The 12,283-nt window shown below is 43.0% G+C and overlaps 1 protein-coding gene and 1 long non-coding RNA gene across 2 annotated transcripts in view; both read right to left on the bottom strand.

Annotated features, from left to right (window-relative positions):
- RAD23B (RAD23 homolog B, nucleotide excision repair protein) overlaps nucleotides 1–9,648 on the bottom strand; it is a 45,424-nt gene extending 35,776 nt beyond the window's left edge. Inside the window, exon 1 of the mRNA XM_001927866.7 lies at nucleotides 9,219–9,648. Within this exon, the coding sequence (XP_001927901.1) occupies nucleotides 9,219–9,284 (66 nt within the window). The 5' untranslated portion in view covers nucleotides 9,285–9,648. The remainder of the gene's footprint in view (nucleotides 1–9,218) is intronic.
- Nucleotides 97–4,189, bottom strand: LOC146407132 (uncharacterized). The gene is made up of 2 exons (XR_014825706.1): nucleotides 3,179–4,189; nucleotides 97–2,254 (listed from the first exon to the last, which is right to left on the bottom strand). It is a non-coding gene; the product is annotated as an uncharacterized LOC146407132 (long non-coding RNA).
- Nucleotides 9,649–12,283: the final 2,635 nt, after the last annotated feature.

Below are 12,283 nucleotides of genomic sequence, written 5' to 3'. Positions count from 1 at the left end.
CAAATAAGTTCTGGCAATTAACCACTAGTAAAAGGAGAGAGAGACTCAAAGTCAAATATATTTACAAAAAGATTTCATACATTTCAACATGGTTAGTTTTTCTTTTTTGGTTGCTTCCATTTGAGAAGCTGGTGCAGGGACCAAGGAGTATTTCCTGAATCTCTCCCTCAAAGCAGGTAGGTCTCTGCTAATTCTAAAAATAGAACTGATTATGAAGAAAGATGTCAGTTGACCTCAGTGAAACAGGAAAAATCTCCCCACTAGACCCAAAGAATGAAAAAATATAACACAAGAGATATTCTTTACTGAAACAATAACTGGGACAACAGTATTAATGTGTGTATAGGCACTGAACAAAGGCAACTAATTCTCAAATTAGGGTTATGATCCAAAAGACTACTATTTTAAATACAATCTGAAATCCAGAATCCATTTTTTTCCAAAGAAACTATGGTATTAGGCTCTTAAGCCTACATATTTATGTCACTTTATTCTATTATCAAATATATTCCTAACAATATGATTTCAACAAGATCAAAACAGACACAGACTTTGAAGACTGAATAAATACAAAGTAGAAACTCCCAAGTTACATGTAAATTTTAAAGTTTCTATATAGGCAGAAAATGGATCTAATGCACTACAAGAAAACCTACCTAATTCAACTAGAAATGTGTGTGGGAGAGGGCAGAGGGAGTGGCAAATAACAATTTTTTATCTACCTGATGAAACACCTAGGACCTATTCATAAATATTAGTCATTTGAAGCTGGTCTACTTCCTCTGCTGGGATAGATATGTTTAAAGGGTTTATAAAGTTTATGTCATTATATAATTAGCTTTGAGACACTACATAAGGAATGTACTTATCCAAACTTACAGGCAACAGACATTGCGGTATCTTTCAGCAGGATTCACTGTTCTCTACAGGCTTAAATTTAGCACTTTTCTTTCCAAAAGCAGAAGAAATTGTATCATTATCTATCACATAATCTCAATTTCCAAGCTAAAAAAGGCAGAACACTGCTTCAAGTTGTTGATTATATCAAGCTGAGAAAATGAGAATCTCATTCACACAAACATTTTTGAGAAAGGATAGTGAAAATCTATGAAAACAGGATCTGTTAAAATATTGCATATTTATTTCTAACTTCACAATTTACCAAAAAAATTTCCGTATCTATGGTCTTACCTGATTTTCATATCAACTCTATGAGGAAGGCAGGTAAATTATTATTACTCCCATTTTACTAACAAGAAGAGATTTAAGTACTATGCTCAAGGGTAAGAACAAGGTGGAAAACTCTTCTAGTTTAGAAATAGTACGATGTATTTGGAAGACAGCAAGACATTGAAAAAAGCAAACAGACTCAAGAGCTACTCAAGTTCTGCTGTTAAGGAAGAGCAGTGAAATGGGGCAGTAGCCAAATGCAGCAACAAGGGAGTTTTATTAAGGTGGGGAAAACGTTTGATACTCCAGAAACTGAAAATATCAATGATGCAAAAAAGGAGAACTAATGGAGTGATTTCCTTCATGAGTGACAGAGTATAAGACACTGCAGAAAAGTGGCGGGACTAGCTTTAGATAGCAGCATTCACAATACACAACCATCTCTACAACAAAAGGAGGTAACAGTAGGTAGCTCTGATAGGACCTCATAAAAGTTCTGTCTTGATTGTTTCTATATTCTCGATCAAATCTAAAATAGAGGGGCAACAGCTGAAAATAAAGAGAGGAGATGATAGGAAATATGCCTTTAACATTGGGAGAGTAAATGGACTGTCAGGCGGTATGAAGGGCCTGATTATGATTATTGTTCATGAATTTAAGTGAGATAAGGGAGCTATGTGTTTGCTATCTAGCTGCAGAGAAGCAAGCACAAATACAGAATTGAATTTAACCATATTTGTGATTTACCAAGCAAAACCAATGGAGTGAGAGTGGGACCATGTTATCAAGCACTGTCCTGGTTCTAAGCACTCTGTGTATTATCTCACACTCATATAACCTTCAATCCTCTGAGGTTAGTACTTCCATGATACCCTAATTTTGTATATGAGGAAACAGGTACAAAATCTGGTGACTTGGAGTTTCCACTGTGGCTCAGTGGTTAACAAATCCGACTAGTATCCATGAGGACACGGGTTCAATCCCTGGCCTTCTTCAGTGGGTTAAGGATCTGGAGTTGCCATGAGCTGTGGTGTAGGTTACAGATGTGGCTTGGATCCAGCATTGCTGTGGCGTAGGCCGGCAGCTACAGCTCAGATTCGACCCCTAGCCTAGGAACCTCCGTATGCCACAGGCTGGGCCCTAAAAAAAAATCTGGTAACTTGCCCAAGGTCACATCACATAGTCAGTGCTACAGCCAGAACTGAAATTTAGGCAGCCTGGCTCAAGAGATATGCTATACCTGACTCGTGCATGGGAGTGATAATTACTGACTTTATTTTAGCTGGGCAAAAGTGGAAGTGATACCATGAAGGGAGGGCTAGTGAAAAGCAGTATGTATGGATCAAATGGATCATAAATTTCATTAGAACTGTAATCAGAGGAAAGTTAAAACGGGATACTAAGAGTTCCCACTGTGGCTCAGCAGAAACAAACCCAACTAGTATCCATGAGGATGCAGGTTTGATCCCTGGCCATGCTCACTGGGTTAAATATTTGGTGTTGCTGCACCTGAGGTGTAAGTTGCAAATGCGGCTCAGACCTGGTGTTGCTGTGGCTGTGGCGCAGGATGGCAGCAGCAGCTCCAATTCAACCCCTAGCCCAGGAACATCCACATGCTGCATGTGTGGCCTAAAAGAAGAACGGAATGGAATAGAATAAGTAAAATGGGATACTACAAACAGATTACTGTGGATGGTGGGGGAAGAGATATAGTTACTGGTTGTGACAAGAACTAGTTACTAGGTATGGGTCTGAATAATTGACGTAGAGTAGAGGCAAAGTCACTACTGGGTGAGAGATTAAGAAATAGAGGGTTAGAGCATGGGCTAGACCGTCTCACGCTCAGAAATTGAAACTACTGCAGTCAATGACCATGTGACCCCAGGCAAGTTACTAACCATGCTTTCTTCTTCTTTTTTGTCTTTTTAGGGCCACGCACTTGGCATATGGAGGTTCCCCGTCTAGGGGTCAAACTGGAGCTGTAGCTGCCAGCCTACACCACAGCCACAGCAATGCAGGATCCAAGCCATATCTGCGACCTACACCACAGCTCAGGGCAAAGCCCAATCCTTAGCCCACTAAGAGAGGCCAGGGATTGAACCCACCTCCTCATGGATGCTAGTCAGGTTCATTAACCGCTGAACCACAACGGGAACTCCAGCTTTCTTCTTTTTAAAAACATACACTATTAAATATTTTCCACAATTCTGGTGTGTGTGTGTGTTTTGGACAATGCCTACCACATGTTGTGAAGCTCAGAATTATTGTGATCATTTTCACATGTTTTTAACCCACAGCTAAACGCAGCTACATCAGAAAAAAAGGATAATATCAAAGATAAGCAATGAGATCCTGCTGTACAGCACAGGAACTAAATTTAATCACTTGTGATAGAACATGACAGAGGATAATGTGAGAAAAAGAATGTACACATATGTGTAACTGGGTCACTCTGCTGTACAGCAGAAACTGACAGAACACTGTAAATCAAGTATAATAAAAATTTAAAAAAAACACAAAATAATTAACATTTTACAGCCACAGCTACTTATCTCTCTCATCTCCCATTCACTGTTCAATCCATCCAAATCTAACTTGTGGTTGGACTTCCCGTGTGGCTCACAACAAATCTAACTTGTGGCACCAACACTCCACAGAGCGTACTCATCAGGGTAACTAATCACCTCCAAGTTGCCAAAAACAAAAGTCCTGTTGCCTATGTGTATCTTACTTTTGATTTCTCAGTAGACACATATTTCCCTTTCTTTGTCTTTGAAACATTTTTCTTCTCTTGGATTCTTCCTACCTCAAATACTGCTCCTTGGCTGACCTTTTCACTATTCAAACTCCACATGCTAGAGCATCCCAGCTTTCGGCCCTAAGCCCCACTCCATTACATTTTCACCAAGGTTCCTCAATTCTAGTATCACAGAAGTTAATTACATATAGGGGATAATTTAGGCCTAAGTGTTCAATTTTCTCAAGGAATGGTCATTGAAAAAGACTGCTAGATGACCTCATCCAGTCCCATGAATTGAGCTAAAACATATATGCTACCTATTGTCATGTCTCTAGCTCCAGCCCAAATTTCTCTCTGGAAGTGAAATTCATAACAAATTTCCTTGTCATTCGACTAGAACGTTTAATAGGCACCTTAAATTTAAGTCTTCAGTTCCTACCCCCAACCCCTAACCTGCCCCTTTCCCACCCCTCCACATCTCACACAAACTATACAACCAAAATCCATATTTAATCTTTGATTTCTCAATTTTCCCCACTCCACCTCATCAAAAAATTATCTCAAAACAACAAGGTCCTACTGAACAGCACAGGAAACTATATCTAATCTCCTGGGATAGACCATGAAGGAAAAGAATATAGAAAATAATGTATATATATATGTATAACTGAGTCACTTTGCTATACAGCAGAAATTGGCACAATGCTGTAAATCAACTATAATAATAAAAAAAGATTTTTTCAACTCAACCTTCTCAACTATATCTCAAATCCTTTCACCTCTCTTCGCATTCTCACTCCTAGTTCCCTCCTCCAAGTTTCAACTCTTTTAAGACTACCACAACAAGCCTCCTAACTGGTCATCAAACTTCCAAAAGAGTCAAAGTAACCTTTTCAAATCATAAAAGAAACAATTTTTCTCCTCCACTTAAAGGCCCCAAAGGCTTCCTATTTTACCTTGAAAACTCCCAGCTTATTTACAAAACTCTACAGGCCCTGGCCCCTTGCCTAACTCTCTAATCTCTTACCTCTCCTCCCCCTCACCTACCAGATCAACAAAAGGCCTTTTCTGATTCCCAAAATACACTCTTAAAGGTCTTTCCCTATAGAAAACACTTTCCCTTTCTCTGAGTGCTTATTATTATTCAAAATCTCAGTTTAAATGTCACCTTATTTAGAAAGACCTTCTGTGACCAGTCATTAAGTAGCCACGCAGTCATGCACTATCACATTACCTCAACCCTATTTCGATTCCTACATAACTCTTACCATTACTTCGTTTTTAAAATTTGTTTTTCAACTGATTTAGTCCACTATAGTGCATGTACCAAGACAGCAAGACTTGACATTTTTAGGAAATATTTAACACTAAACAAATGAATCAACATGCAAATACTGAGGGATTACTGACTTGACAATTCACCAAGAGAATGTATTTAATTCATTCAAAAGATCTTTTTTTTTTTAACTTATTTTATTTTATTTTTTGCTTTTTTAGGGTGGCACCCTGGGGCATATGGAGGTTTCCAGGATAGGGGCTGAATCAGAGCTGTAGCCACGCCAGATCTGAGCTGCATCTGCAACCTACACCACAGCTCAAGGCAATGCCGGAACCTTAACCCACTGAGCGAGGCCAGGGACTGAATCTGAAATCTCATCGTTCCTAGTCAGATTTGTTACCGCTGAGCCATGACAAGCACTCCCAAGAAATCTTTATTAAATGCATGTGTAAGGATAAATTAGGAATTTGGAGTTGACATATACACACTATTATATATAAAATAATCAATAAGGACCTACTGTACAGCACATGGAAATCTACTCAACATTGTGTAATAACCTATATGGGAAAAGAATCTGAAATACATGTTTAGGTATAACTGAATCACTTTGTTGTACATTTGAAACTAACACAACACTTAACACTCAATTTATAAAATCAACTTATACTCCAATATAAATAAATTTTTTAAAAAATATCCATTTCTTATATTTGGTATAAGAGTTATAGCATAAGGACCTTACATCTGATTGCATAGCTGTGTACAACTAAGTAATATTATACTAAAAATAATTCAGAGGCGTTCCCGTTGCGGCTCAACAGTAATGACCCTGAAAATGAGGATGCGGGTTCAATCCCTGGCCTTGTTCAGTGGGTTAAGAATCCGGCATTGCCGTGAGCTGTGGTGTAGACTGCAGATGAGGCTTAGATCTGGTGTGGCTGTGGCGTAGGCCAGCAGCTGCATCTCCAATTCGACCCCTAGTCTGGAAACTTCCATATGCCATAGGTGCAACCCTAAAAAGAAAAGAAAGAAAAAAATTAAGCTGAAAATAAATAAAAATAAAGTAAGTGCCTGCTGTGTGCCGAGTATAGAAAAAACAAAAGTCTGGCACAAACTGTACCAGATTCCCCAGATACTTCTAGTATTTTGTTTCATCAATATGCCAAGAAACCTTAAATTTCACCTCTGTAATACAATGTTTCAATACATTTATTACTTAGTGTTTTAATAATCTAGGGCACTTCTATAATTTGGCACTATCTCCAGCCCAACTATATTAAAATACAATAAGCCGGAGTTCCCGTGGTGGCGCAGTGGTTAACGAATCTGACTAGGAAACATGAGGTTGCAGGTTCGAACCCTGGCCTTGCTCAGTGGGTTAAGGATCCGGCACTGCTGTGAGCTGTGGTGTAGGTCGAAGACGTGGCTCGGATCCCGCGTTGCTGTGGGTCTGGCGTAGGCCAATGGCTATAGCTCCGATTAGACCCCTAGCCTGGGAACCTCCATATGCCGCGGGAGCGGCCCAAGGAATGGCAAAAAAGACAAAAAAAAAAAAAAAAAAAACCCAAAAAAAACAATAAGCCACAATAGGAACAATTTGCTAATAAATGATGGCTAACAAATCCCATGCACAGAACCAGTACTCAACTGGTATTTTATAGCACAATCACCATGATACAAATAAACCACAGAATGAGGTAATTCTTTGCAAATTACTGTATAATACACAAAACGTACTGTCTGTATTAATTAAAACTACTGTATCCTCACAATTCTCTTATCAAAAAACGTCCACGCATAACTTTGATGTCATTTATACAATAATAAACTCCCATTTCAGTTTGTGCATTTAAAAATCTCATCTCAAACTTTCTATTGGTTTTTTTCCCTCATTATTTTCTAAGAAGAAAGGCATTACCATTACCATAATAATAAAGTCTGTTTTGTAATGGTTAACACTAAAGGCAGAGCATGGTAATGATCAAGTAAATGTTACAAAACAGCAAATAAATGTTAGGAAAGTTCTCTAGTTTTTAAAAAAAAAAGGCAGAAGAAGACTTTCAACATTCAAAAACTAAAGCAAATACAAACAAACACCTTAAAAACAAATCCTCTTGTTTTTTCCAATTTGTCCATCTCCTACTCTATAGCCACTGACCAAACTAAGACTATTGTCAGTATGGCTCCCAGGAAGACCCAGACCTCAGCCTGCATGTCCCTGTACCCCAGTTCTGCCAGTCAAAGCTCACTGGACACTTACTAGTTCAGCAAATTAATCATTCCCAGGATTCCTCAAATCTCTCGGGCCTCTCTTTCACTACTTTTCGCTACTGCTCCTATCAAGCTCACAAGAGTTTCTATACCAGCCTCTTCAAGTTATAGCCGCTTTTTAACTTTCATCCTTTAATGTATAAGTACACACTAAATAGTAAAGGAATATTCAGGAAGATTTGATTTGTTAGTCACAGCAATCCACAGGGAGTTTCTAATTACTTCTGAGGACAATGCATTTCTCATCTAAAATTGCTATCTCTCTGCACATTTAAGAATTTATCACACAGCATACTTATACATGTAATTAAATATCTTGAACTAAAATTAGCCACAATTCTGAAAAGGTTGAGAACTACACTATTTAAATATTTAAAGATGTAAAAACTTAAGGTCAAATGATATAGATAAAACGTAACACTCTATCCTCTTAAAGTTATCCATTGATTAATAAAATTTCACTCACTGACCACCAATCAAATACTATTTAATCTTCACATCTTTGCATATAGCAAATAAATTAGAGCGACAAATGGGAGCTCAGGTTTTCTTAATTAACACCAAGACCCCTAATCGCCACCAAAACCACAATCAACTATTCTTAAAAATATAGATAGGCAGAAAGTTGTTGCTTTAAACACAGCATTATGACAATCATAGCGATGTATATAATCACAATTCCAGAACATAAGTACTAAGTTTACACTGAACGGCATTTTTAGATCTTGGCATAAAGTCGTACTGATTTCAACACAGTGGCTTTCTGCAGTCACAAATACAGACGATGACAGGAGAGTTTTTAACACGTGAACTTTTGAGATGTTCAAGAGTTTACAGAAGAGAATCAAAGTTTTTATCTTCCTTTTTCCTCTCCTGAAATGCTATTTGTGGGTTGGGGGAGGGTGCAGAGTTCCAACTCCTACAAATTCAAGACTTCTAACAGAGGGGACTGGTTAATCTAGAGCTGAGTTCGAACCTGGATTTGAAGGGCTCTAATACAACTATCTTCACCACCAAAGAGGCCTCAAAGTGCAATCTACATGTGGGTGTGGGTTCGATGGCGGGAGACCTGCAGCGAAACGACTCAAAATATATGCAAATAAAAGCGCCCCCAATTCTGCGGGGAAGGGGGCAAAGAATGCATTTTCACCACTCACCTCTCGCTCTGCGGCAAACGGAACCTGACACTTTTTTTTTAAGGTTAATTATCGCCGGTCTGCACCTCCTAGACCTTAGCGCCTAACCAGATCCACGCAGAAATAGTGGCGACACCTAAATCTCCCTCCCCCACCTGTGCATCCACACCAGGGAGCTCGGCTAGACCGCTGAAGCAGCCCTAAGCTTCCCTCCCCCTCAAGCCCCTCTGCCGGGAGGGCCCAGGCCCAAGCCTCCGGTGCCCTGCAGGCATGTGCTCCACGCCGCCAGGGCTTCAGTTTCGGCCACTGCTTCCCCTTACTCCTGACACAAAGCCCAGAGCCAACTCCCAAGGTCCGGTCGGCCACACGCCGCAGGGCCCCGGGGCCCTGCCCGCGCCCGGGCCCGCAGGCCTCAGCCAGCGTCGGGGGCCCGAACCCCCGTTCACCGCGCCCTCTCGAGTACACCGGGGACCCTCCCAGCTCGGGCGCGCCGCCGGGCCCCGCTCTGATATAGGCCGGGACCCCACGAAAGGCCTCGCAGCGCCGACCTCCGCCTAGGCCTGGCTGGCCACTCGCGCAGCTGCCGCGTCCCGGGCCCCGCGCTCCCCGCTGCTCTCACCGTCTCCTCGGGGTCGATGTCGATCTTGAAGGTCTGCTGCTGGAGGGTCTTCAGGGTGATCTGCATGGTGCCGCCGCGCAGCTCCGCTGCCGGGCCTGCTCCGGGTGCTGGCCGCTGGGCGGGGTCTGTGGCCTGGCGGGGCCCTGGGGTCGCCCGCGCTCCTCGCGCACTCGGGAGGAAGGCGGTGGGGGTGGGGGCTTGTCACATTCGCCCTGCAGAGCGGCCTCTCCCCCAGCCCTGGTCCTGGGCCGCGCCGCTGCCTCCGCGACTGCGGCTTTCCTCGCGAGCTCGGGCTGCAGTGCTTCTTCACACGCCTGGCGCCAGCCTCAAGGTCTACAGGAGGTTCAAGGGGCTATGCGAAACCAGCAGAGAACCCGCTAGCTCACCACAGACTGGTGGCCGCCATCATCGTGACTCGCCGAGACGCGCCCCCTCCCCCACCCGAAAAACCTGGGGGATGGGGCCGCACTGTCGGAGCGCGCAGGCGTAGGGTGCGGCGAGCCTGTGCGCAGGCGCAGCCGAGAACTCCGCCCCGGAATTGGGGCGGGGCGGATTACGGCTCTGGAATGTCGGCGTCCTGGATCGCGCGTGCGCAGGCGTAGTCAGTGGGGCGCCTCGGGGGCTCTCGGGGCTTCCCTGTCGCGTCGGCTGCCGGGGGCGTTCTCCCGCCCTCCGCCGCTCCGCCTACGTCCAGACTCCGCCCGGTAGCTTGAGTTGGGCAATCTGTAGCCGAGGAAGCGCTACGTGGAGACCGGACTAAGTGGATGCAGAGCCCTGGAGCTGGGCAACTAGAGGGCGGTAGGTCAGGGCGGGGTTTAAATGAAACAGCCACAGTAGTGAGCCGGCGTTTACTGGGCGCTTGCTGTGTGGCCACTGATTCTATTATCCTGAGAGCGCTGACTTCAGCACCAGACTGCCTTGATGGACCTTGGGGCTAAATACAAGGTCAAATTATATCACTTCCCTGGGCAGAACTGTCCAGTGGGTACTCATCGCACCCAAAGTAAAAGTTCTTAGGACTGGATACACAGCCACTTCCTCGCATATATCCTGACTCTCATGGCAGATGCACTCAGCTGAGGGCCTGCCTTTTCGCTCGCTGTTTCCGTCCCTAAGTCTTCTTTCCCCAGGTACCTGGGTGGCTCACTGTCTCTCCCTTCTCGGGGAGGTCTGCTGTGGATACTCAACGTAAACCGCAATTTCCCTAACCACATTACCCTGCTGTGTGTTTTGTTTTGTTTTGTTTTTTTTCTATAGCATTTATCTTCTAATTACCATAAATGTAATATTTATTAGATTTATTATCTTTCTCTCTTCTGTAAACACAGACAAGCTGCACAAGGGCAAGGGTATTGTTATATTGCCTGATGTACCCCCAGCACGAAGAAACATGCCTGGCATGTAATGTAGGCACACAGTAAATATGTGTGGAATGGGTAAATATGCTTTCTGTTTCTCATCAGTAAGCTGAGAGTAATAACAGCACTCAGTTTCATTGATTATTGGAGAAGAGGTGTTGAACAATGTATACAGTAAAAATCTTAGTGGCAGGAACATAGTAAGCAGTTCATAAAGAGATAGCTATTTGTAGTATGCCCATTTACAGATAAGAAAACTTAAGTGTAGTACCCGGAATCACCCACCTGGTGAGTGGCGGGTCCAGAATTTGAACCCAAGCCGAATGACTCCAGACCCTGGGCTCCTAAGTGCCTGGCTGTTCTGCCTCTTAATAAAGTGCCATCTTGCATATTTGACTTAAAGTAGTTCAAGTGTAAAGTTACAATTAAGTCACTAGCTGTGTGACTAATTGCAAAGGACCTCTCTGGAGCAGCATCTTCACTGATACAATGTCATTGATTGGTTTTCTGTAGATTGTAAGAGCTCAGGTATAATTCTTCCATGGAACTTTGCCTGATCAACTTCCCTCTCCTTCAGCTGTCCCACTGCCCCCTTCACAACACGTATCTCCCTGTGTTATAATTCCATATCTAAACCTTGGCTTTCCGTCTTCCTGTATATCTACTGTTAATCACCAGGTGATCTCATCACGTCCTTTGTTTTGAAATACTTCCAGCCTGGACCTTTAGCTATAGATAGAATTAGCCAATTGCCTACGTAATATCTTTACTTGAAATATAATGGAGTTCTTGCTGTGGCACAGCAGCTGTGGCTATAGCAGCTTGGATTGCTGAAGAGGTATGGGTTCTATCCCCAGCCCAGCGCAGTGGGTTAAAGGATCTGGCAGTTGCTGCAGGTGTGGCATAGGGCACAGTTGCTCAGATTCAGCCCATGGCCCAGGAACTTCCATATGCTGCAGGTGTGGCCATTAAAAAAAGAAGAAATATAATAAACCTCCGAAACTTGACACGGCCAAGCAGCACCATTGATTCCTTCTGGACCTCCCTTCCCCCCCTGAAATCTCTCCCAGTTTTACCCCTTCCTAATTCATGGCACCACCATCCACCCAGGTGCTCAGACCAAAAATCTAGTCATCATCCCTGATAAATTTCTTCCTTCCTTTCCTCCTACCACCCCTGACCACCACATCTAATCCATTATCAAGTCCTGTCAACTTTATTCTCCAAATTATATCCCCAGATCAACCATTTCTCACCATTTCTACTTCCACAACCCTAGGTTAATCCATTGTTATCTTCCACCTGCCTCCCAACTGGCCTCCCCACTTCTACACTTTGAACCTCTCCAGCAGTCAGAGTGGTCTTTTTTCAAATATAAATCAAAGCATGTCGCATCTATTCCTAATACCTAATTATACTCTGAGAATAAAATTTGAATTCTTTACCTGGCCTAGGGGAGCTCACATGATCTGACTCTTGCCAAACCCTTTGGCCTCATCTCTTCTCTCTCTCTCTCATTCCCTGTCATCCCACCTTCCTTTCATCCCTTGAACAGGCCAAGATGGTTCTAGTCTCTGGGCCTTTGCAGTAGAGGTTACTTCAGCTTGAAACTGCCTTCTCAAATCTTTAAACCACTAACTCCTTTTCATTATTCAGGGCCCCAGTCATGTTTTCCTTCCTCAGAGAGGACTTCTTCCACAACTTTTT

This window comes from Sus scrofa, chromosome 1 (genome assembly GCF_054392235.1).
Source record: "Sus scrofa isolate SSC_HxYL_T2T_F1_AM1 chromosome 1, Sscrofa_HxYL_maternal_Yorkshire_Landrace_v2.0, whole genome shotgun sequence".
Taxonomy (NCBI): domain Eukaryota; kingdom Metazoa; phylum Chordata; class Mammalia; order Artiodactyla; family Suidae; genus Sus; species Sus scrofa.
This window is presented reverse-complemented; position numbering and strand designations above follow the sequence as displayed.